The following is a 26,608-nucleotide window of genomic DNA, read 5'->3' as shown; positions in this document are numbered from 1 at the left end:
GACATACACATAACATAATATGACTATATAACAAATTGGGGATAATCACTGAAGGAAGGCACTAGCATTAAGAAAAACAAGGAAAGTCTTCTTATTGAAGGTTGAACTTTTATTTGAGATTGGAAGAAAGCTGGTGAAGCCAGGAAGTAGAGATCAGGAGGGAGAAAATTCTCGGTTTGGGGCATAGCTAGTGAAAATGCAGAAAATCCAGAGATAGAGTACCTGCAAGAAATAGCAAGGGGTTCAGTGTTACTGGCTCTCAGAGTAGGTGGGTGTGATTAAGGTATTTTAAAAAATTAGAAAGGTAGGAGGGGCCATGTTTAAAGGGTTTTAAAGTCATCATATTTTATATTTCATGCTGAAGATAATAAAAAATACTAATTTAATAAATAAGGGATTGGCATGGTCAGACCTGCACTTTAAGAAAATCTCTTTGATAACTGAGTGAAAAATGAACTGAAATGGAGAGCTGACACAGAGAAATCAACTAGAAAACTGTTGTAATAGTCTGAGTAGAAGGTGATGAGAAGTATCAGGGATGAGGTGATGAGAAGTATCAGGGATAAGGGGATCAATATGAGAGATGCTGCTGAATTAGAATTGACTGTATTTAGCAAGAAATTATGAATCAGGATGAGAAAGAGTGAAGAGATGATACTAATGCTCTGATCCTATGTTACTGAGAAGATGGTGGTGCCTGAATCGTAATAGAGAAGTTAGGAAAATAGTGAATTCAATTTTGAAAAAGCATAATTTGAATAAATGAATAAATGAAATCTTAATCAAGCATCTAACAGTTACAAAGCAGAGGCAGCTAGGTGGCTCAGTGAATAGAGCCCTGGACCTGGAGTCAAGAAGACCTGAATTCAAATTCAACCTCAAACACTTACTAGTGACCCAGAAAAAAGTCCTTTAATTTCCATTTTCCTTAATTTGCTAGAGAAGTAATGGCAAACCACTCCAGCATCTTTGTAATGAAAACCTCCTGCCAAGTATTGGCCTGCTAATGGTCCATAAGGTCACAAAGAATCAGACATGTCTGAACAACAAAAATGTACAAAGCACTTTAATGAATAATGGAGATACAAATACAAAAGTAAGTCAGTTCTGCCTTCTCGCAATTCTGAGGAATTTAATGGGTTTAAGATTAAAATATAAAGTAAATACCATGGAAACAATGTAAAGACTGACAAATTGCCTTCTTTGGGGATGGGGGGGGGAGTAAGATTAGGTGAAAAAATTGAAAAATTCAAAATAAATAAAATCTTTTCTAAAAAATATGAAGTATAAAAGGCAGAAGAATACAATTTACAAGTTTAACCTAATTAACTCCCAAGTGAATAGAAACAAAAGATGAGTTCAGAAAAATCATAGGATCAATGGCATTCTTATTTACTAGTAATAAAACCAAGAAAACTAATGAAATACTGTTAATAATAACAAAACTTTAAATATTTGGTAATTAATTGACTAAAATCACATAGAAGAACCATACAGGTATGCAAAGTCAACTTTAAACAGATGGTAACTGAACTTAAGAAGGTCCTAAAAACTAGGACATTCAATATGTTTTGGTATTATCAGATTCCAATATTATGATGTATTGTCATCAAATTAACATATTTTCTATATCAATACAAATTCAAGCATGCACTTGTTTGCAGATCTAGACAAATTCATAAAGACATTTAGATGGAAACATATTAGACTATTGAGTCAAATATTTAAAAAAAATATATGACAAAAGGAACCTTGTACTTCCAAACTTCAAAATCTATCTCAAAGTGGTTAACTGTTTGGAATTAAACCCCAAAAGAGAGAAATGAAACAATAAAATAGGATGGAAATCTGCTTTCCAGCTAAAAGACTAGTTTGGATATACCTTTATTATAGCAAAGAAAAGTACATACAGTCTCTGGATTCTAGAAAGTTATGCTTCAGGGAAATTTCAACAAGATTCTATTACAGACTTCTGGGGTGGAAGCAAGATGGAAGCATGAAGCTACCATGTTCCCAGAGCTTTTCCATACCAAAGATAAATGAAACTTCTATTCTGACATTCAAGCTACAGATCCCACCAAGAAAAAAGAGAAGATTCAAAGACGTTTTCAATGGTAGACATTTTGAAGGATCTTCAGTGAAGGTCTATCTCTTTGGGGGAAAAGGGGAAGTAAAGTCCATGAGGTAGGAGAGCAGGGAAAGCCAGCTAGAGGTTTTTAGCCACAATGCAATCCAGGTCCCCCCTTAGCTTGACAACAGCAGAGGTCTTAACAGCTAAATGACAAGTCATCAGGGAGGATCCCAACTCCAAATAAAATCTTAACCCTGGGAGCACCTGGAAAAAAAAAAAAAAAGCTTGGATCTATACTTTGTATCTTCCAGGAACAACAAAGATGAGCAAAAATGCTAAAAGACCTCTCACTATAGAAAACTACTTTACAGAGAAAGATGAATCAATGTTTTGTCTGAAGAAGAAATCAGTGAAAAATCATTCACAGGGGAAGTCTCAAAATTGTCTATGAAATGGACTCAAATGCAAAAGCTAATCAAAGAGCTTTAAAAAGAATTAAAAAATCAAAGAGAGAGGAAGAAGAAAAACGGAGAAAAAGAAATGAGAGTCATGCAAGAAAATTATGAAAAATGACCAGAGAATTCAACAACTTTAAAAAGGAAACACAAAAAGTTAATTGAAGAAAATACAACTCTAAAAATTAAAATTGAACAAATAGAGACCAATGAATCTACAAGACTACAGCAAAAGAAAGCAACTCAAATATAAGGGAAACACAGCCAGACTCACACAGGACCCATCAGTCTCAACACTGAAGGACTGGAAGACCTGGAATACCATATACCAGAGGGCAAAGGATTTAGGATTACAATATAGGATTTACTACACTAAAAAATCAGGGGAAAATATGGATATTGAATATTGAAATATTGATATGATAGAGGACCTCCAGAATTTCTAGATACAAAGACCAGAACTGAACAGAGAGTTCAGTCACCAAATATATGACTTCAGAAAAAATCAAAACATAACAAATATTGGTCAAGACCATAAAATTGCATACAACCCTAAAAGGGAAGACATAACACTACTAATTCTTGAGAACTTTACTTCTCTTAGGATAATTAAAGGCTCAAATATAATTGAAGAGATTGGACTTAAAGGATATGGGTATAATTGGGTCTTATCTCTCCAATGAAGGCAAGATGACTTCACCATATTTGAAACAAAAAGCCCTGATGAAAAACAGGAGTGTTAACTTTAAACTTAAGTTTAACCCACTTTAATTCTGCTGTACTGAGAAAGCTTAGCATTTACTCTTCTGAGGGTATCAAAAACTGGCCAGTCCTGCATCATTATTTCCCATAACATACAATCAAGTTCTCAAATGAGACCTTCAGAGCCTCCCAGTGCTTAGAGCCCTTTAATATTCTTATAGTTAATTATAACAGGATTTGACTTAATACCTGCTTCGCTAAACAAATTAGGTAGCCTGGGTGAGGAGGGGAAGGTAAAGTGTGAGTGAAAATAGGCCTGGGAGGAGGGGCACAAATAATTCAATATATGATTTGGCTTTGGATGATACTTTGACCCATGAGGGGGACTATGTGTACTTGGAGGGTTTTTGAAAAGGAGGTGAGGTAAAAAATGATTATAATTATAATTTGATTGAATTTGAGACAATAGCACTTAACAAGCAATCAAACAATCTGTGATGATATTTCGATAACAATATTTTATCAAGCAATCAAATAATCAAGCTGTGATTGATGATACCTGATTAATAGTTCTTGAAAGATAACACCAGGTGAAGAGGCACAAAGATTTATATTTTTAGAAAGAAAGGAGAATGTGAACACTAAGTAAATTATATTCAATAGATTTGATCCAAAGAGGGAATAAGATACATTCCCACTTGAATTAAAGAAATCTATCCTAATCTATAGGAAAGAGTGGGGAGTGAAAGATAAGAGAAGAAGGGCTCAATAAAAGGGAAGGTGAAGGTACAAGTGAAATTAAACTGAGATAAATTTTCAAAGAAAAGTTAAAGGAGAAAGGGAGTAAAACTTTGGTGAGGGGGAATGAGAGGAAAGGAAAGAGAAAAATATTCCAGGAGAAAGATAGCACAGAGGTTAATACAGAACTAGGCATCTTGATTGTAAATTTGAATGCGATGAACTGTCCCATAAAATAGTAGAATGGATTAAAAACCAGAATCCTGCAATATGTTAATTACAAGAAACACATTTGAAGCAGAAAGATACACACAGGGTAAGGGTAAAAAGATGAAACAAAATGTATTATGCCTCAGCTGAAGTAAAAAAAAACAACTCAGGGGTAGTGATGCTAACCTTAACTAAAATAAAAGCAAAAATCAATATTATTAAAAGGGATAGTAAAGGAAACTACTTTTCCTTAAAAGGCATCATTGGTTATGAAGCTATATCATATCATTACTAAAACTTGTATGCACTTAGTGGTATAGCATCCAAATTCCTAGAGGAAAAGCTGAGTGAATTACAGGAGACGTAGACAGCAAAATTTTATTAATGGGGGACCTCAACCTCCTTTCTCAGAATTAGATAAATCTAACCACCAAAAAACCCAAGAAGGAAGTTAAGAAGGTGAATGAAATCTTAGAAAAACTTAGATATGATAGACCTCTAGAGAAAACTTTATGGGAATAGAAAAGAATATAACTTTTTCTCAGTAGTAGATGGTACCTATATCAAAAATGACCATGTACTAGGGCACAAAAACCTAACAATCAAATGCAGAAAGGCAGAAATAATAAATACACACTTCTAAGACCATGATGCAACATAGAAAGATAAACCAAAAACTAATTGGAAACTAAATAATTTAATCTTTAAAAACAGGTGAATCAAGCAGCAAATAATAGAAATAATCAATAATTGTATCCAAGAAAAATAATAATGAGACAACATACCAAAATTTATGGAATGCAGCCAAGACAGTTTTGAGGGAAAACTTTATATCTCTAAATGCTTATATGAATAAAATAGAGAAAGAGGAGATCAATGAATTGGCCATGCAACTAAAAAAGCTAGAAAAAGAACAAATTAAAGATCCCTAATTAAATACCATATTAGGATTTCTGAAAATCAAGGGAGAGATTAATAAAATTGAAAGCAAGAAAACATTGATCTCATAAATAAAACTTAGAGTTGGTTTTATGAAAAAGGCAATACAATAGATAAATCTTTGGATAATCTGATTTTAAAAAAGAAAGAAGACCGTCAATTTATCAGTATCAAAAATGAAAAGAGTGAGTTAACCTCCAAAGAGGAGTAAATTAAAGAGATAATTTGGAGGTACTTTATCAAACTCTATGCTAATAAATTTGATAATATGAATGAAATGGATGAATATTTACAAACATATAAATTGCCCAGATTAACAGAAGGGGAACTAAAATACTTAAATAACCCCATTTCATAAAAACAAACCATCAATAAACTCCCTAAGAAAAAGTCTTCAGATCCAGATAGATTTACCCTGTGAATTCTACCAAACATTTAAGGAACAATTACTAGTCTATATAAACTATTTTTAAAAATAGAAGGAGTTTAGGGGTGGCTAGGTGGCACAGTGGATTAAGTACTGGCCCTGGAGTCAGGAGTACCTGGGTTCAAATCTGGTCTCAGACACTTAATAATTACCTAGCTGTGTGGCCTTGGGCAAGCCACTTAACCCCATTTGCCTTGTAAAAACCTAAAAAAAAAAATAGGAGTTCTGCCAAATTCCTTTTATCCAACATGGTGTTGCTACCTAAAACAGGAAAAACCAAAACAAACAAAGAAAATTATAGACCAATCTCCCTAATGAATATTGATGCAAAAAATCTTAAAATTTTAACAATGAGACTACAGAAAGTTATTACTAAGATAATATACCATGATCAGGTAGGATTTATACCAGGTAGGCAGGGATGGTTCAATATTAGAAAAACACTCAACATAATTGAACATAAAAATAGCAAAACCAAAAGAATCAAATGATTATCTGAATAGATAGTGAAAAAGCCTTTGATAAAATACAACATCCTTTTATATTAAAACACTAGAAATTTTAGGAATAAATGGAGTTGTCCTTAAAATAATAAATAGTATCTAACTAGGACTATCAACAAATATAGGAATAATAGGAATAAACTCTGAGCATTTCCAATAAAATTAGGGGTGAAACAAAGATGCCCATTATCACCATTACTATTCAGTATAGTATTAGAAAAGCTAGCAGTAACAATAAGAGAAGAAAAAGAAATTGAAGGAATCAGAATTGGCAATGAGAAAGCAAAGCTTTCACTCTTTGCAGATGATATGATGGTATACTTAGAGAACCCAAGAAAATCATCTAAAAAAATTCCTTGAAACAATTAACAAATTCAGTAAAATATCAGGATATAAAATAAACCCACATAAATCATCAGCATTTCTATATATGAACAAAAAAAAGGTCAAGAGCAAAGTTAGAAAGAGAAATTCAATTTAAAGTAACTATAGACAACATTAAATACTTGGGGATCTACCTCTCAAGACAAACCCAGAAACTGTATAAACACAATTATAAAGCACTTTTCACTCAAATAAAGTCAGGTCTAAATAATTGGGAAAATGTCATTTGCTCATGGCTAGGTCAAGCTAATATAATAAAAATGACAAATTCAATTACTTATTCAGTGCCACACCAATCAAACTACCAAATAACTATTTTACTGAACTAGAAAAATGGTAACAGAATTCATCTGGAGCAACAAAAGGTCAAGAATATCAAGGGAAATGATGAAAAAAAAATGTGAAGGAAAGTGGCCTAGGTATACCAGATCTAAATCTATACTATAAAGCAGCAGTCATCAAAACTGCCTGGTACTGGTTAAGAAATAGAGTAATGGATCAGTGGATTCGGATAGGTCCAAAAGAAGTCACAGTAAATGACTACAGTGATCTCCTATTTGGCAAACCCAAAGACATCGGCTTCTGGGATAAGAACTCAGTATTTGACAAAAATTGTTGTGAAAACTGGAAAATAGTACGGAAAAAACTAGGTATAGATCCACAACTCACACCCTATACTAAAAGAAGGTCAAAAATGGGTACAGTATTTAGCCATATAGGAAATTAATAGACCAAGAAATACTCTATCAGATCTATGGAAAGGGGACAGATTTATGACCAAACAATAATTAGAGTACATTATAAACTGCAAAAGGAATGATTTTGACTATATTAAATTAAAAAGGATTGGCACTAATAAAATCAATGCTGCCAAAATTAGAAGGAAAGCAGAAAGCTGGGAAACAATCTTCACAACTAGGAGTACTGATAAAGGGCTCATTTCTAAAATATAGAGAGAACTCATCAAATTTGCAGGGTTACAAGTCATTCCCCAATTCATCAATGGTCAAAGAATATGAATAGACAGGTTTCAAATGAAGAAATTAAAGCTATATATATAATCATATAAAAATGTTCCAAATCATTATTGAATGGAGGACTGAAAATTAAAACAACTATGAGGTATTACCTCACACCTATCACATTGGCTAAGATGAGGAAAAAGGGGAAATGATCAATGTTGAAGAGGTTATGGGAGGATTTAGGACACTGATGCATTGCTGGTGGAGTTGTGAAAGGATTCAACCATTCTGGAGAGCAATATGGAACTATGCCCAAACAGCAATAAAACTGTTCATACCCTTTGACCCAGCAATTCCAATTCTAGGTCTATATCCAGAAGAAATAACAAAAAATGGGGAAAGTCCCACATATTCCAAAATATTCATAACAGCTCTTTTTTTCTTGTAGTGGCTAAGAACTGGAAATTTGAGGGGATGCCCATCAAATGGGGGATGAATAAACAAGTTATGCTACATGAATACTATGCATCATTATTGTTCTATGAGAAACAATAAATGTCAGACTCAAGAGAAACATAGAATGACTTATGGGATCTGATGTAGGGAACAGAACCAAGAGAACAAAGTACACATTAACATCATCATTGTGAGATGAACAACCTTGATGGAAGCAGCTCCTCTCAACAGTTCACAGAGCTAGGACAGCCCTATTAGATTGGCTATGGTCAATGTTATTCCCATCTAGAGGAAGAAAAGCAAAACAAAACAAAAAACAACCCTTCATAATCTCATGAACACTTTATAAAAATTATCTCATGTATCTCTTTCCCTTAATCCTAATTCCTCATACTAAAAATTACTAATCTATAAACATGCTTATCAAAATATGTATGTATAATGTTAACTTGACTGTTCATTGGTGAGGGGAGGGGGATGGGAAGAGAGTGTGGAAGGAAATTTTATAACAAAAATATACATATGCATATGGATGAATGTTAAAAAAATGAACTTTAAAAAAAAGACTCTATTACAGAGACAAGGAATTCCAGAGTCAGAAATTTGGAGGTAATGTTTAACCATTCATCTTCTTTTTTAAAAAACTTTTGTTTATTTAAGGCAATGGGTTTAAGTGACTTGCCCAAGGTCACACAGTTAGGCAATTATTAAGTGTCTGAGGCCGGATTTGAACTCAGGTGCTCCTGACTCCAGGGCTGGTGCTCTATCCACTGCACCACCTAGCTGCCCCCCCCATTAATGTTCTTTTAACTCATTCTCATCATTGATGCTATGACTATTAGTTGAAAAGTGTGTCCCTGGGTTTTAGGAGGGGCCCATATTTTACCATACCTTCTTAGTAAAATGTATATCCTAAAAACTAATTGAGGCTGGCTGTCAGTTTTTTATTGGGAAGAACACTGAAGGAGATTCATGAATGAAGCCATACCAGAAACCTGGTTTCTTCTTCTGAGATAGGCCCCAAACTATATGTATAAATTAGGAGAATTTCCCCTGAGAAAGTATTAAACATTTGGAACACATATCTTTAAAAATAATATATTATTTTAGGATAATGGACATTTCTATAACATTTCAAGGATTGCAAAATATTTACATACTTTATCATATTTCACCCCTACAACAACCCTATGTGACAAACATTAAAATGTATCCCAAATTGACCAACGATGAAACTAAGATTCAGATTTGTTTATGTTTGAAAGGCTAGTATTCAAGTCAAAACTCAAACCCAGGTCTTCTTGTCTTGGGAGAAGTTCCTGTGTCTATCTTGTAGAGGAAAGTCCTGCTGAGCAGATTCCTTGTATCCTAAAATCTATCTGTATACCCCTATCAATGCAGGTCCTGTTGGCCGACAACAGGACCATTACAAACTACCCAGTGGCAGGAAGTGAGGCTGTGACCAGCCTTGTGTTCTAAACAGCTGCAGCCGTATGATTCCATACAACCACACCCCAATTTATTTCTGGCAAATGGCTCTAACAACTATTCATATACATTGCTATCTTTATACTTACCAGGATATGCCAAATAGAGACACAATATAATTATTACTCATGCTAAAAAGAAAGAGAGGAGAAAGCCCCCTCCCCAACAATGATTTGGTAGAAATAAGTTTATATCATTCAAAAATATTATGGGGGCATTTTCAGATGGAACAGAAATATTATGAGGCATTTATTAATAATGACAAATATTATATCACTTAATCCTCACAAAAACTTTGGGAGGGAGGTACTCTTATTATTCCTATTTTACAAATGAAGAAACTGAAGCATATGTGAGACAGAATTAGGACTCAGATCTTTCATACTCCAGGCCCACCCCTCTATCTCCTATGCTACCTGACTGCCTTTATTTGATATTGGTTTTCTAAGAGGGTTGATATATCTGTGTTATTCTACCTGTACTCTCTTGCCCAGATTATCTTAAATAACTAAAATCAGACAAGCAAAATTTGACTGACTGAGATTAGGAATTCTTCATGTGATCCTGGAACAGAGCTCCAACTGAGTGGGTTCAAACTATTCTTGCCATGATAATGCCTGCTTTAGTCTCATGCCCCATTGCTACCATAAAGCTGCTCCAAGGGACTCTCTTATCTCTCATAGGCACCATGGAGAATATTGTTACCTCTGAAAGAATACTAGATGGTTACTTGATGTTATCTAATATTTCTCTACATTATCAGTTTCTTCAAATATGATGTAATCCATCTAAATTTTGCGCATCTGGTTCTATACAATGGGATTTGGAGTCATAGGATTTGGATTCAAATTTTACTTCCAAAATTTATTATCGGGGGTCCTCGGGCAAGTCACTTAATCCTTGGAATCTAGGTCTCCAACCGAATACAAAATGAGAGATTTAGACTGTATGGTTCCTAAAATCCTTCTTGGCTCTGAATCCATGTTCCACCATTTGTGTTTCCTTTAGAATTTCCAGAGAAAAGATCCATAATCTTTTTAAAAAAAATACTCCAATCACTATTTTATTATAATTGGTTTCCTTGGTAATGTTAAGAATTTTATTTTTGGCATTTAAAAACATGATTACTAGCTGTGGAATCTATAAGCTTCTGCAGATAACCAAAGGGATCCATGACACAAAAAAGGTTTGGAATCCTTCTTCCAGGTGTATCCTACAGTCGGGACGTGCCAACTTTTTCGTGAGATAATTGTGACATTTTCAGTGTGAATTTTAAGAATTATTAAATAGGGGCTTGATGTATTGTTCTGTGACTGTCTAGACTTAAGAGAGTGGGATGTATAAATAACTCGATTAAATTTTAAAATGTGCCCCCACCCCCACCAAAAGTTAGTTGCTACATTTTTATCAGCATGTCTCTGTTGCCTCTTCTAAAGGAATTTTCTCTCTTCCTTTTTCATTCTGTATAGAAGCCTTTGAAGAAAGACCAACGAGCACTCATCATTTATGTTTCAGATTCTTTGCCTAATTCAATTTAAAATTGTTCACATTCAGAACACTGTCAGCACATTCTAAACCAAGGAAAGATGTTCAGTTGCTACCCACTATGGATCTTCTCTCCAAACTTAAAACAGAATCATAGGGACATAGATTCTGAGCTAGAAAGAACCCCAGAGGTCACTTTATTCAATGCCTTCATTTGACATCTGGATAAACTGAGGTTCAGGAATGGTAAGTAATCTGCTGAATGTTACACAGGTAAGTGGCAAAAATGATATTTGAATCAGAGTCTCCCAATACATTGATCTTTCCGCTGTCCCACACCTCTTCATTTTTCCTACTAGAAAGGTCTTTTCATGTTCCATTCGATGGCATGGCTGTCCCTCCTAAGTCGGAAGGGGAAGACAGAAGCAAAGGAATCATGGAGCTTCTTGAAATTTGGCACAAATTTGGTAAAAGCCTCATCATCCAAATTGATTCCTATGCATACCCCTTTCAAACTATTCCCAACTAGAGTTTCAAAACAAAAGTTCGAAAGCCGTGGGATCCATTCTAAAGAAAGATTTTGTTTCTGCTCCAAACTTTTCCTGGACTTTTTGTTGAAGAAGAACAAAATAACGAACGTATTAACAAAAACACAAGCGACTGCCAAAGGGGGAGAAGGAGTTCCTGTAAAAGACTGGAACAATAAATCTCCTCTCTGCTGAACTCCCAGAGGGAGTGTGTGCATTTCCTCTGGTTATCAAAACCCCTGAATAAGTCAGAATGGGCAGGGACTGGACATATTCTACACACCTTTTCCATTTGCTAATTAGGCCCTGCCTCTCTGGGACAGAAGACTCCCTAGCTGGCCTGCAAGGGAATCTCACCGACACTCAGGACCACCATGAAGCTGCTCCAAGGGACCTTCCTCTTCTTTTCAATGTGCAGCCTCTGCTACAGTCAGGAAAAGCAAGGTAAGACTATTTTTTTTTTCTCATGCCTCGCCTTTGCTTTCTAGTTTTCATGAGCAGAGGATTCCAGTTGTTGTCTTTCTTTGGGCTTTAGTTTCTTCATCTATTAAATGAGCTAAATGTTCACCTGGCTTTCTTCTTAGCTTTAAACCTAGGATCTGGCAACTCTGGGCACCTCATGTCCCATATTTGTATACAAGGGTGAGGGTTCCGAGGAGTCGGAGGTAGGAGGAGACGTAATTTCTTTGGAAGGAAATGATGAAATTTTAAACAATTTCTTTGTAGCAAAATCTTCAAAGACTTTTAGGGACCTATTCATAAGAGGAGACAAAAAGAGAACGATCATGAAGTTATACCCTATCATCCTTAGCCTCAAGGCTTTAATCAGTGGGTTGTTAGCAGCATCATTATTTCTCTTCATGTCTTCTTGTCTCCCAGCCTATACATGGATAAGTACTGAAAAAGTCTCCAGCGTAGGCCATAGTCAAAATTTAAACATGTGTGTGAGAGATACAAAAGACACAAAAGAGATTCAGAATAAAAAGAATTGCCCACAATCCCTTAGGTGGTCAGCAGTAGTTTAAGTTCAAAGCCAAGTTCTGTGATATTAGATTACTAGGTAAGTCAACACCTTGTCACCTTCTCATTATAAGGTGCCATTCAAGTGTGAGATTATTATTATTATTGTTACTATTACTACAAATCTGTATAACATGTTTTCTATAATATAAAAAACATATTTAACTACTTTATCTCTTTTTTATATTTGCAAAAAATGTCCCTATGTTTAATAAGTATATATATATATATATATATATATATCTGAATCATCTCTATCTGCATATATTTCATCATATTGATGATGATGATAATAATAATAATGATAATATTACCTAGCCTGTATATGATGCAAGCTGTGTGCTACTTTATAAATACTACCTCTTTTGATCCTCATAATAACCTATACCCATTTTTCAAATGAAGAAACTGAAGTAGAGATTAGGTGATAGATCCAAGGTCACCCAGCCAGTAAGTATCTGAGGACATATTTGAACACATATTCCTGACTTTTTTGTTGGAAAAATTGAAGAATATACATACATACATACATACATGTATATATGCATACATGGATACAGGATATGTAGATGCAGGAAAATTTATGCAAGAAAAATTGAAGAACATACATACATTTTTACATTTACATATATGTATATATTTCTTTATAGATTCTTTTGTATGTATATTTTTCAATTTTATGTAGAACTGTTCAGATTCCTACAGAACATTTTTTTTTTGATTTAGGAATTTGGATGAGCAGTTTTCCTTCAGAGGATAGAAAGAAGATGCTGAGAGAATATTAAAGAATAATCATAATAGCAAGCATTGTTATGATGACAATTTAAGGTTTAGAAAGAGCTTGACAAGCACTGTTGCAACTGATCCTCAAAAGAACCACACTTATCCTCAGTTTACAGATGAAGAAATTGAAACAGAAAGTGGTCAAGTCATTTTATCAGCATCCCGCAACTAGTGAATGTTTGAGTGAGAATTTGAACTCATATCTTCTTGACTTCAAATCTCCACTCTAAAAAATACCGTCTCAACCAGATTAAATTTGAACAGCTTTCTTGAACATTTTATGTGAATGTAGTGGGGGGAATGGGGAAGGGAGGAGATTTTAGAGGATCCAGATTATGTAATTTCTTTGATTTAAGAAACTTTAGGTGGGAAAGCTTCCTCTCCTGATGGAAATCAGTAACTACTTCTAAAACGTCTACTCTGAGAGCATTGGTGACTTGTCCAGTCACAGAGACAGATATAAGTGCAACTGCTTGGTCTTTCCTGACTCCAAAGCCAACTCTCCAAATGCTTTGCAACGTATCCTCTCCAACACCGGATAAGCCTAGGACAAATGGAAATATTTTACATGTTTGAATATAAGGTAGAAGTATCTACAGAAGAGAGATATTACACCCAAAGGATTCTGTTTCCATTGAATTATGGTACCAAAGGTGCTTTTTTCTTTTTCAAGATGCTTTAGTTCTTAGACTCAAGAAAATGTTAGGCATATGTAATCACTATTTTCCCTAATTGATTTGAAGAGAAAACACCTTAACAAAGAAGGTCCTATTTTCAACATGATTTCCTCATGATTATTTTCCTTTTTGAACCAACAAACCTTTCCTTCTTCTTTCTGAAGTCTTGCCATTTTCTCTGTGCTTTATTCTCCCACACATTCATTTATATTGGGAGGTAATTTGGGGCTCAAAAAGTAGGGAATCTAGAACCCAGAGATATTTGATAGCTATTGGGCAAATGCTTACTATCTGGCTTATATGGATTTCAGAGATTAAACATAGGAGGCATATATATACATATATATTATATATAATATATATATATATATATATATATGTATATATATATATATATATAATATGCACAACCTATTAAAGTGACTGAGACCCAGGCTACTGATGACCAATCTTGGAGAACTGGCTAGCTAGAAGACCATGTTCTTTGTTCTAAAGAATTGACATCTTGGACCAAAAATGTTATGAGGCTTCAAATGAAAGATCCTGAGGGAGCAAGACAGGAGGATCTGAATGGGGGACTTCAATTTCTTTTTTGTATTTTGTTTCATTTTGGTTCACTTATCTTCTGCCTTTTCTAAAATTGTTGGGGAAATCAGATAGTCTTTAAGCTCTCATATCTATTCCCTGAAAAGAGCTACCCAAGGAGTTCTAGTGAGCCAGAAGCTGGAGGCAATGGAAACTGATTCCAACCAAGCAGCATCCACTAGAGCTTATGAGTCCAACTGGGAACTAGGAACAGATCTGGTAGAAGTACTGTGAAGATATTGCTTAAAGACATCAGTGACCCAGCAGAAGCATTGAAAGAGATAACCTAATAACATATGTTCCTTGTGTTCATCCACATTTGTTCCTTATTTGCCTCCACTCTTTCTATAAGTGTTTAGTGTTTTATAGGAGAACATGCCTCAGATTTATAGAGAAAATATTTTGTTCCTTCTTTTCTTGCCATGCCATTACAGTAAATCCCATTGCTTTGAAATAATTGTAACTTCTGGATGACTATGAAAGGTAAAGATATAGCTGAGGGCTTATAAGCTATGTTTTTTGGGATGTAGACCCACAGTATACTTTGAACTTAATAGCTCTTTCCTAGAGAACCTGTCCTATACATCATATATATATATATGTGTGTGTGTGTGTGTGTGTGTGTGTGTGTGTGTGTGTGTGTGTGTGTAGGGCAAAGGCAATGCTACAAAAAAAATAATAATGGCATCCTTTTGTAAGAGGTATCTAGGCATAAAGAACCTAGATTACTTTCTTGACCTGTTTCTCTTTATGTCTTTCCAAAAATCTGAAAAAATATTCTCTTAATTGAAGAGTCACCAAACTTGCCAAAGCACTGATTTAAAGAAAGAATTTCAAGTGGTGTATGGAAAGAACTAACATAAGGATCCCTTGGTCATTGATTTTGTTCTCAGGGATATAGAGAGAGATAATAAAGCAAGTGTTTTAGAGTGAAATTCTATTTGAAGATAGAAAAACCAATTAATACACAGGAGGGCAGCACCAGTGAGGAAAAGTTAGGTGGTTAATTCAAAGCTTGAAATAGGTTCTTTGTGATTACTGTGAGCTGGGATAGAACAAAACGGAACTTGGGACTCATAGATAGACCCGACTATTTAGCATCCTATTGGAAAAGAAATCAGTCATGGTTCATAAATACATTTAAAAATGAAAACAAATTTGTACCTCTTTTGGAAAGTTACTGGAAATATATAGATATATGTCAGAGAGATATTGTGAGTGTGGTTCCAGACCTCCATAATGAAGCAAATTATTCAATAAAGCAAGTCACATTCTTTTTTTGATTTCCTACTTCAGATAAAAGTGATATTTACACTATAACATCATCTATTAAGCATGTAATAGTATTATATCTAAAAGCAATGCATATACCTTAATTAAAAATACTTTACTGCTAAAAAAGCTGACAATAATCTGAGTCTTCAGGGAATCATAATAATTTTTCTACTTGAGGGCCAGGCCTTGACTTGATGTGGATGGCTAGGTGGTAGCTGATGAAGGTTGTGCAAACCTTTTTTAAAGTAAGACAATAGGGGCGGCTAGGTGGCACAGTGGATAGAGCACTGGCCCTGGAGTCAGGAATAACTGAGTTCAAATCTGGCCTCAGACTCTTAATGATTACCTGGCTGTGTGGCTTTGGACAAGCCACTTAATCCCATTGCCTTGCAAAAACAAATACCTAAATAAATAAGACAATAATGAAGTTTGCCATATCAAATGACTCTTCCTTTCATGAAAAATTTCTCTATAGTATAGTCATTTGGTAGCATTTTACCCACAACAGAACTTCTTTCAGAATTGGAGTCAGTCCTCTCAAATCTTGTGAACTAAATTTATGTAATGTACTTCAATATTGTTGTCTCAAAGAATAGGGAGGTCTGAAGAGGACAGTGATGGGGTAATGGCCAGTCGGTAAAGAAGTCAGAATTCATAACATTTATCAAATTTACCATCTTATATGGGCATAGTTTATGGCACCCTAAAACAATTACAATAGTAATATCAAAGATCACTAATCATAGATCAACATAAGTGATATAATAGTAATAATGAAAAATGTAAAATATATTGAGAATTATCAATATGTAAAACAGACAAAATGTGAGGGTATACTGCTGGGAAAATGGCGCCCTAAGCCTTCAATTTGTAAGAAAAATAAATTAAAAATTCTCTGAGGCACAACAAAGTGAACTGGACTATCATGAGATGTGTCTGCACATGGGTTCTCTTTTTTTTTGTCTCCTTTACTCTCTAAATAGCACTTACCTCCTGTCTCTCTCTCTCTCTTACTTTAGTCATCAAGATTAGATATGGAATATTCTGTAATAGTTCCATATCTAATTGCATAGGTTCTGTAATGATTTGTACAGAAATGCTAGTCAAGAAAGCTAATTTTATTGATTTTACTTTTTGTGTGTGCTGCTTATCAGGACAGCAGACTAGTTTAAAAGGGTTATTTGGAGTTAATTGGCTAAATTGGGTACTCATTCATTTGTGCTGCAGCTCTTGCCCTAAGGTCCAAGTCAAGTAATTTGTCCCTGAGAGTGTGTTCATCAGTCCACTTATACTCTGTCTCTGTGGTTGACACTGGACACCAGATCTTGTTTTATCTTCACATCCTATCCAACTTTTCCCCCCCAGAACATCTTACTATCTGCCTACTGCCAGCTTGGGCATACTACCTATTGTACCTTCTCAGAATAAAACTTCCCTTTCTGGTCATTCTCCTCTATATATGCTGTCTTATGCTATTAAATGTGATCTTCTCTAGGCCAGAATCTGTATCTTGAAGAAAAAAGAAAAACTGAATTCCACTCCATGAAATATCATAGGTGATTAATAATTGCTGTCTCATCCTTTACAAGGGGCAAAATATGTTGGATTAAAAATCAGAGAATCTTATTTTAATTTACTTGTCTCTAGTCTCCTGCCCCTGCCACCTGTGTCACCTTGAGAAACCTGACACAATTTCTCTGGGCCACATCTGTAAAATAAGGAGTTAAAGTAGATAACTTCTTAGTTCTCTTTCACTCTAAATCTATGATATTTTGATCTCAATTTTATAATATCGTGGTATATCTGACCCAGTTGAGGTAAGAAAATGGTCCATCCAAGTTAACTCCTAGAAATTCTATACTCAAATCCATGCTCAATCCCAAGGAGCTACAGATATCCAGACCTTTTGGGGGGGGTCATCTAAAAACAATAGGATTTTCCTCTAAAGGTCCATAAATCTTTGAATAATACAAACACAGACACCTTTCTGCAATGCTTCAGGTCAAAGCAAGTGTCAGACTAATTTTAAAGTGAATGCCCAATTCTACATTTGTTTGTACAGATCTGTAATTTCATCAGGCTGTCTACCTTAGTGACAATGATTTTCATTGGTTTTTATGGACAAGCAATTGATAAATAAGCAAATAAATAGATAAATGAATAGAGGACTAGATAGATGAATGAACAGGTAAATAATCAGATAATAAATGATAGATTTAGAGATAATGGATAATAAATTCACACATAGTTGGATAAACTACACACACACATTTTAGATAGATAGATAGATAGATAGATAGATAGATAGATAGATAGATAGATAGATAGATAGATACATTAAAAACCACATTTAAAATAACTGCTAGGTAATCTTAGAATATAAAACACTAGTATCAGTGGGTACCAAGAAAGTCTTGTATAGAAATCTGTACATCTTGAGCTGCATTTTAAAGAAAAACAAGGATTCTAAGAAGCAGAGATGAGAAGGGTGAACATTCTAGGTATGGGAGATAGTAAGTGCAAAGATGTGATGATGGGAAGTGAAATGTGGTTTATTTAAAAAAAGGGCCTCTATGGGAGCAGCTAGGTGGTTCAGCTTTGAGTCAAGAGATCTTCATTTCAAATCCAACCTCAAATACTTAGTAACTGTAAGACCTTGGGCAAGTCACATACTCCCAATTGCCTCCCCCCAAAACTTATCTGTATGGAATGTAGAGCATGTGAAAGGAACTATTGTGTGAGAAGTTGTACAGGGATGTCTGTCTGTCAAGCATTTAACAACCACTCTCTGATAAAACAAAAAAGTGTGTTCAAGATTTCTTTAAGTTCAATTTTAATTATTACCATTTTTGTCCATCACTTTAAGTCTAGATAATGAACAAAACCATAAATTCCATCCTGACTTAATACTCTGTTTGCTTTTTAGTTTTTGCAAATCAGTGGGATTAAGTGATTTGCCCAAGGTCACACAGCTAGGCAATCATTGTGTCTGGATTTGAACTCAGGTCCTCCTGACTGCAGGGACAATGCTCTATCCACTGCACCACCTAGCTGTCCCCTGACTTGATAGTTTTTGATGAGTTCCAGGTGAAAATGCCTAGCACATCCCTTCCAGGGGCTAGAGCCAGGTTGTAAAGAGCTTTAAATGCCAAACAAGATACAGCCCTTGATTTTTCTCCCTAACGCTTAGGTGACTACATTGGAGTTTATTGAGTGGCAGAGTGGTATGGTCACCTAAGCTTTAGGAAAGACACCAAGAGGAGAATAAAAATACCATAACTCGGAGGACCAAATTCAGAAGCATATCTTTTATATTTTAAGCATTCAAGATAACTCCTCAATTAATGTATTGTCCATGACTTATGAAGTGCTTGCTAAGTGTTCTGTACTCTGCTGTAGTCCTAACCTCTGAGACACAAAGCTCCCAAGAGCTCACAATGAAATGGGGAAGACGACATATAAATAATGAGGTGCCTATAGGCTTCATATGCCACGGATGGAAAGGAATGTAGGAAGAATGGTAGCTGAGGGACTACAAAAAACCCCTGGCAGAAAGTAGGACTTGAAGAAAACTAAGAGTAACAGAGGACAATCAACACAAAATCAAGGAGGCTAGAAATGGTGTATCATCTTTGAAGAATTGCAAATAGTCCACTGTAGTTGAGTGAGATCCTGAACCCAAGATTGAAGAGAATGCCGCATTATCAGCCCTGGCTTTCACAAGGACTGACCTTTGAATTGAGGAAGGAAAAAGAGAAAACTCCCTGCTATTAATTAGCCTACTAATAATTGTTTGTAATCATCAAAAATAGAATCTTTGGGTCCCTCTGTAAAACTGATTATTAATATATAATAAGAAAATAATCATTTTTTTCTTAGGTCACTGGAAAGATGGTGGTTCCCTGAAAAATAACAATAGCTAAATTGAGAAGAAAAGAAAATTTGAGTAGAAAGATGATGAATTTTGTTTAGGAGATGTTGGGCTCCCAGAAAATCCAATTAGAGTCTTATATTGAGTGACTGAAGCTTGAGATAGACAAGGGCTAGGCATACACACACACACACACACACACACACACACACACACACACACACATATATAGTAACGAGCTGCTTAGAGATATTGAAATGCGGGGTTTTACTGGTAAATGTTTAATAACCAGCTCTCTGAAAAAAAACTGTACACATGATATACTTTAAGCTTAATCTTTTTAGTTTTATTCATTTTTTTCTATCACTTTCTGAAGTCTAGAAATGAACAAAACAATGAATTCCCTGATTCTTAGCATTTGACATTTTAGCTCCCACTGAAAATTTTATAAATGACTCTCAAGAACTGAATTTAGGGTTAGGGTTAGGGCAAGGGATAGGTTATGCACTGGCTTTAGCAATCCTATTTTAAACCCATTGGAATTGATGATAACTCCAAGTGAGGAAGTAGGCAGCAAAAAAGGGAAGAGGGTCCTATCATTGAGGAGAAACCTGGGATTTCGGGACATTCGTGCAAATGAAAAAGAGGCTCTTTCTACATGCTTCTCTTCAGCAACTCAAAGTCGCCATCAAGCTTCCTCTCTCAGGCTATCTAATTTGAAGAGTACTCACTAATCTAGAATTGCCTTCTGTAGTATAATTAATTATTTAGAGATGAACCAAATGTAATCATTAGAGTTTTGTTTGAATAATTAAATTAGATCCATCAGTGAGCTATTTATCCTACTTAACATTTTTCATTTTTCTCCCTTCCTTCTGATTTCAGTCTCCATTCAGAGATGTCCCATTGCCATTAATCACAGATCCCAGACTAGTAGATTGAAGGGACTTCAGGGGTCAGTTATTCTAAATCTCTCAATTTACAGATGAGGAAACTAAGACTGAAGAGGCTAAAGAACTTGCCAAGGTCTCACTACTAATAAATATCAGGTGCAGGAACTGAGCCCAGCTTTACTTACTGTATTGGTCTCTCTCCCTCTCTCCCTCTCTCTCTCTCTCTCTCTCTCTCTCTCTCTCTCTCTCTCTCTCTCCATATATATATATATATATGTATGTATCTGCATATGTGCATAGATATGCATGTGCATACATGTTCACATACGTGTGCATGTAGCATGGGAAAATGTGTGTGTGTATGTGTATATATATATATGTATATATATATATATATATATATATATATATATATATATATATATTCACTAAGCATTAATTCTATACCAGAAAACAAAGACCAAAAAAAGACTAGCACAGTCTGATGGGGAGACAACATCCAAACAAACTATAAATAAATATATATATATATATATATATATATATATATATATATATATATATATACATACATATATATATGTATGTATATATATATATATATTTGTTTTCTTTCGATCATTCTCGTCCATAGTTAGAGCATGATGTTCTTTTAAGAGCTCACATGAATGCATTGTCATAGAGATTGAAGTCTCAGGGGATCGGAGGAGTTGGGGGTGGAAGTGAGGAGGCCGGTGAGAACCTGAACATTTTTCAGGGACGAGGAAGGGACTGCAATGGTCTGTCAGGACTGACTGAACTGATTGCCTGCTATCGATGCTGTTTGCTTGTTTAGTTTTCTGCACATGTTCTTCCCCTCTTAGCTGATAACACATTATTCTTGGAGTGGTAGAGAATGTGCAGTGCCTGCCTACATTAATTAGTTACCTTCCCATGAGGAGGCAAGCTATAACCTATTGAAAAACAATATTTGGAGCACAGCTCTTCTCTTACTCATTGAGGGAGGAAAAATGTGATACTCCAATTTCCTAAGTATCATATCTGTGGTGGGAATTGCAGTGCAGAAACCGGCAGGTTATCTTTTAAGTAAATTTTAAAATTATAGAATTTCAATGGCAGAGATATATCCGACTTGCAATCTGCTTGAAGCTTCATTTGAATAAATATCACCACAGATATAAATTGAGTCCAGAATTCAGTTATAATTTTCTTCAGATTCAGGGAGCTAGACTGAATGGTCTCTTGAGGTTAGATTATGTTTCCAGTTCTATGGTTCACATCCTCAGCTACTGACCTTCTTCCTCTTGTTTCTAAGAAAGTCATACAGAAGGCCCGAGTAGCAGTTCCTTTTCTCTGACTGGATCTCTGATTTGGCAGTCTCATAATAATAATAATAATGATCACTAAGGCATTAATAATAAAAATTAAAATTTATATAGTACTCACTCAAAGCATATTTATACACATATTGCCTCATTTTATCTTGAAATCAATTTTGAGAGGCTGGTTCTATAATTATCCCCATTTTTCAGATGAGGAAATTAAGCCTTAGAGAGGTTAAGCAATTGGCCCAGTTAGGCAGTATCGAAGGCCAGTTTTTGTTTTGTTTTGTTTTTTTCTTACTACAAAGTCATCATAATAGCCAAATGTATCACTTCTCTTATAAATTTACAGAGTTGAGTTGCCTCCTCCTTAGAGTTGTTGTGAAGATCAACAGAGATTATAAGTATATAAAAGCATAATAGATACACATAAATATGTATATAACATAGATATGCACACGTAAATCTTTATATGTGTATATATCTATACATGTATATCATACATAATATATTATGTGCTATTATATCATAATAGATAGCAATATATAATATTGATGATAATATAAAATACATATACAAAGTATATTATAGATATATATTTTATAAAGTCTTATGCAAATGCTATTATCATTATTATTACCCAGAATACTGAAGATTGAAGCGCAGATGGATAGTACAGTGGCTAGAGCACTGGTCTTAGAGTCAAAGGGTGGGAGTTCAAATCTGGCCTCAGACACTGACTAGCTGTGGGCAAGACACTTACTGCCTCACATCCAGGCCATCTCCAGGCGTCCTGATTCCTATCTGGTCACTGGACCCAGATGACTATGGAGGAGAAAGTGAGGCTGGGGGCTAAGCACAGAACTCCCTCACTCAAAACCAATTCATGTGTTTTAGCACGGCAACTCCTCCCTGATGACATAGTCTTCTTTGAGATGGAAGAACAACTATTATCATTATCATCATCATCATCATCATCATCATCATCATCATCATCATCATCATTATTATTATTATCATTATTATTATTACTGAGGTTTGAGTGACCTGCTCAGGATCACAAAGTCAGTATTTAGTCTAAGGTGGGGCATGAACTCAGGTATTCCCAGCTTCAAAGACAGCTCTCTCCCAGTCTGCCAGGCTACCTCTTGGATAACATGCTAATCTAATTAATTGGGCTACTTGGGAGCAGTTTTCTCATCTGTAAAGTGAAGGGATTAGACTAGATGTCAGTGAAGTCCTCTCCTTGCTATGATCTCATTGTTCCACAAATTTCTATACATTTTGCTTGGAGTTATCTTGACTTAATTTCTTCCTGTTATTTCTAGATATGTACCTCCTGCCTCACTCTAGGGAACATCATAGTATCTACTTCCTTTGGATATTTTCAGATCATGCTTTTGGAAAATGTTTGTTCTACATGGGAAAGACTGCTCTAAGTTTTTTAAGAGCTTGTTGGAAGGCAGCCAACAGTGGGAAGGAACCCAGGTTCTGTGTGGCATTATTTGGATATGAGGTCTGTGCCTTCACTAATAAGTGGTACATACATGCATATAGACAGATATATGTATATATCTATGCATTTATATGTGTAAAGACATATATATATATATATATTCATTTATATTTATATGTATGTATGTATGGTGTTCCTGCAAAAGTGCAGTAAGGAAATCCATGTAAGTCACTTCCCCAATAGCAAATTGCAGCAACCTTACATAGATTTCCTTATTTGACCTTTCCAATGATTCTTGTAGGGTATACCATATGCATTATAATCCCCACCTAATACATAACTCAGACTTATCCACAGCCACATATTTAATAGATATCAGAGACAGAATCTGAACCTAGCTCTCTCATGATTTCAAGGCCAACACCCTTTCCCCAACATGTTCTCTACAAATAGACAACATTCTGTTTCTCCCACCTCATCATCGCACCCATCCATGGACCTTACGGTTTCAAAGGGCAGAACAGTCCATCTCATGTCACCGTCCTCATTGTTGTCCTCTGGACCTCAGCCATAACCAGCTGGTCAACATCTGGATATCAGGAAATTGTCATTTATTCTTACTAATATTAGTTGCTCAGTCAGGAAGCTTTGAGGTACTGTTCCTCCTTCCTTTTTCCTCTTATTCTTTTTTCTTCCATCTTTCCCTTTTACTAGCTGGCAAAACTCATAACCAGAAAGATTGCTTCATTTACCCTTCACCTTCTCATCCAGGGTGATGGAAGATGATCTGGAACTAGTCTCTTAGTGAGACAGTTCACACTTGCAGGAAGGAAAAATGAGCAAAAACTGAGTAGATGTGGGTCTATTGAGAAGCCATAATGGAAAAAAAGAACCAAGGTCTTTACCTGACCTTTCCATGTGACAACATTCAACACACCTCGCTTAATCATGCTTTATATTTGTATATGACATTTAACATTTTAGTTTTTAAAATATATTTTTGACTTTTTCATTTTTATATCAGTCATTTCCAAGTCTCCATTCTCCAGACTAAAACTTTCCAGAAACAAAGGAAAATATTTAAACAGAACCATCAGATACAATGACCACATCTGACAATGTATGCAATATTCTGTAGTGATAATAATAACAATCTATAGAGTGCTTACTACTTGGCAATTATTATTTAATTTGACCCTCACAGTAACCCTGAGAGGTGGATATGCTATTTATCATTTCTGTTTTGCCGATGAGGAAATTGAGGCCAATTGTAGTTTAAGTCAATCATTCAGGGTCACATATAGCTAGGAAGGATCTAAGGTAGGATTTGAACCCAGGTCTTCCTAACTTCTAGTCCAGCACTCTATCCACTAGACCATCTAGCTATCTTTCTGTCACACAGGGTGAGAGAGGGAGAGAGAAGGAAAGTGGGAGAGAGAAAAATAGAGGGGAAACGAAAGTTATCTTAGAGAGGAGAAAGAGACAGGGAGACAGAGACAGACATACAGATAGAAATGAGAGACAGAAAGACAGACAGAGACAGACAGAGATGAGAGAGACGTAGACAGAAACAGAGTCTATTTTGGTTCTGTCTGTCTTTGTGCACCTCTTGGTGTGTCTCTCTGTCTCCCACTGTCACTCACTGAGTGTCTCTGTCACTTATCTCTGTCTCTCTGTCTCTGTTTCTCTATCTGTCTCTCTTCTCTCTCTTTGTCTCTGTCTCTCTCTGTCTGCTTCTGTCTCTGTGTGTGTCTGTCTCTCTCACACAAACATACATACACACACACACACACACACACACACACACAAGAATCATGGAATGGCATTCCATTAATGGGGGTTCACCATACTGGTGTTGGGCTTAATGTGGACACCCAGCTGTGGATGTTCAGAACTCTAGATCTCAAGAGATCAGCTCCAGGGATTCCAGGTGTGTACAACCATGCCTTACTTTTGTCTCATTACCCTTTTCTCTGAGATCTTCATTGAGAATTCAGCTTCCTCTAAGTGATCCTGTCCCTTACATTGTCATAGCCATGTGCATTGTCCTATTGGTTCTGATTATTCCACTATGCATTGGTTCATAAAATCTTATCTATGTGACATCTACCCCCGATTCCTCATATTCATCAATCTTACTCTGCACAGTTAAATTTCATTACTTTAATATTGGAACCATTCTTTTTTCAGTCATTTCTCAATCAACAGGTATTCCTTTATTTCCAGTCATAATGAGTGCTTCCATTATTACTTGATCTATATTGAACTTTTATTTCTACCTTTAATTTCCTTGGGGTGGTAAGCCTGGGTCAAAGGATATAGAGAGAGGTGAGTCACTTTTCTTGCATAATTATAATTTGATCTCCTGGATGACTGATCCCTTTCACAGTTTCACAAATGGAATAGCAGCAGACCTCTCTTCCCAGTCTTTTCTACATGAACAGTTCTTATTTTCTGCCCTTGATACCTTTCATAGTGTGAGGCAAAACCTGAAAAGTGGTTTAATTTGCATTTCGCTTGAGAAGTCTTCTTTTCATTCATTCTACATTCTTGAAAATAGTTTATTCCTGTTCTTTCATCATTTATGTCACCTCTTCAAGAATGTCTCCAAATTAACTATTTGAGTTAACTCTATTTATTTTGGATTTCAGATTCTTATTGATGATATTTGATAAAACATATATATATATATATGTATATATATATATACTATCATTTCTCTCCTAATGTAATCTTTAGTGATTTTATTCAGGCAAAAGCTTTTTAATTTTATATAATTTAAATTCTCTCATTTTTTAAAAAAAAATCCTCTGACCCTTGTTTAGAATTCTTTGCCGTAGGGTGAATTTTTAACCTGTGATCAAGGAACTTAGATCTCCATCTGAGGCCCTACTGCTAACTAGGTGACTCAAGGCTCTTTCCTGGGTCCTTTTCTCTTCTCTGTACAATTTTATTTGAAGAACTCATCAAGGGGCAGCTAGGTGCTGCCATGACTAGAGCATCAGCCCTACAGTCAGGAGGACCCAAGTTCAAAACCAGCCTCAGACACTTGACATGTCTAGCTATGTGGCCATGGGTAAGTCACTTAATGTTGATTGCATCACAGGAAGAACCCATCAATTCCCACTGTAACTTTTATCATCTCTATGGTGAGGATTCTCAGATCTACTTAACTAGCCTTAACTGTCTAATATCTCTAACTCTCTTTAGAACATCTTGAACTGTATGTCCTATTGATATTTCAAACTCAACATAACTCAAAATAGACAAATTATCTCCCCCCCCATACTCACTTCTTCCTGAATTTTCCAGTTACTGTCAGCAATGCCATCATCTTTCCAATCATCAAAACTTGTCACCTAAATATGAGTCCTTACTC

General features: G+C 35.4%; 1 protein-coding gene across 1 annotated transcript in view; it reads left to right on the top strand.

Moving 5' to 3' along the window:
- The first annotated feature begins 11,590 nt into the window (after window positions 1–11,590).
- The window catches only part of EMCN (endomucin), a 165,693-nt gene continuing 150,675 nt past the window's right edge, over window positions 11,591–26,608 (top strand). The window contains exon 1 of the mRNA XM_074228105.1: window positions 11,591–11,791. Within this exon, the coding sequence (XP_074084206.1) occupies window positions 11,722–11,791 (70 nt within the window). The 5' untranslated portion in view covers window positions 11,591–11,721. The remainder of the gene's footprint in view (window positions 11,792–26,608) is intronic.

The sequence above is a fragment of the Macrotis lagotis genome, chromosome 3, assembly GCF_037893015.1.
Source record: "Macrotis lagotis isolate mMagLag1 chromosome 3, bilby.v1.9.chrom.fasta, whole genome shotgun sequence".
In the NCBI taxonomy this organism is placed as follows: domain Eukaryota; kingdom Metazoa; phylum Chordata; class Mammalia; order Peramelemorphia; family Peramelidae; genus Macrotis; species Macrotis lagotis.
Note: the sequence above shows the minus strand (reverse complement) of the source record. Positions and strands in the feature narration are given on the sequence as shown.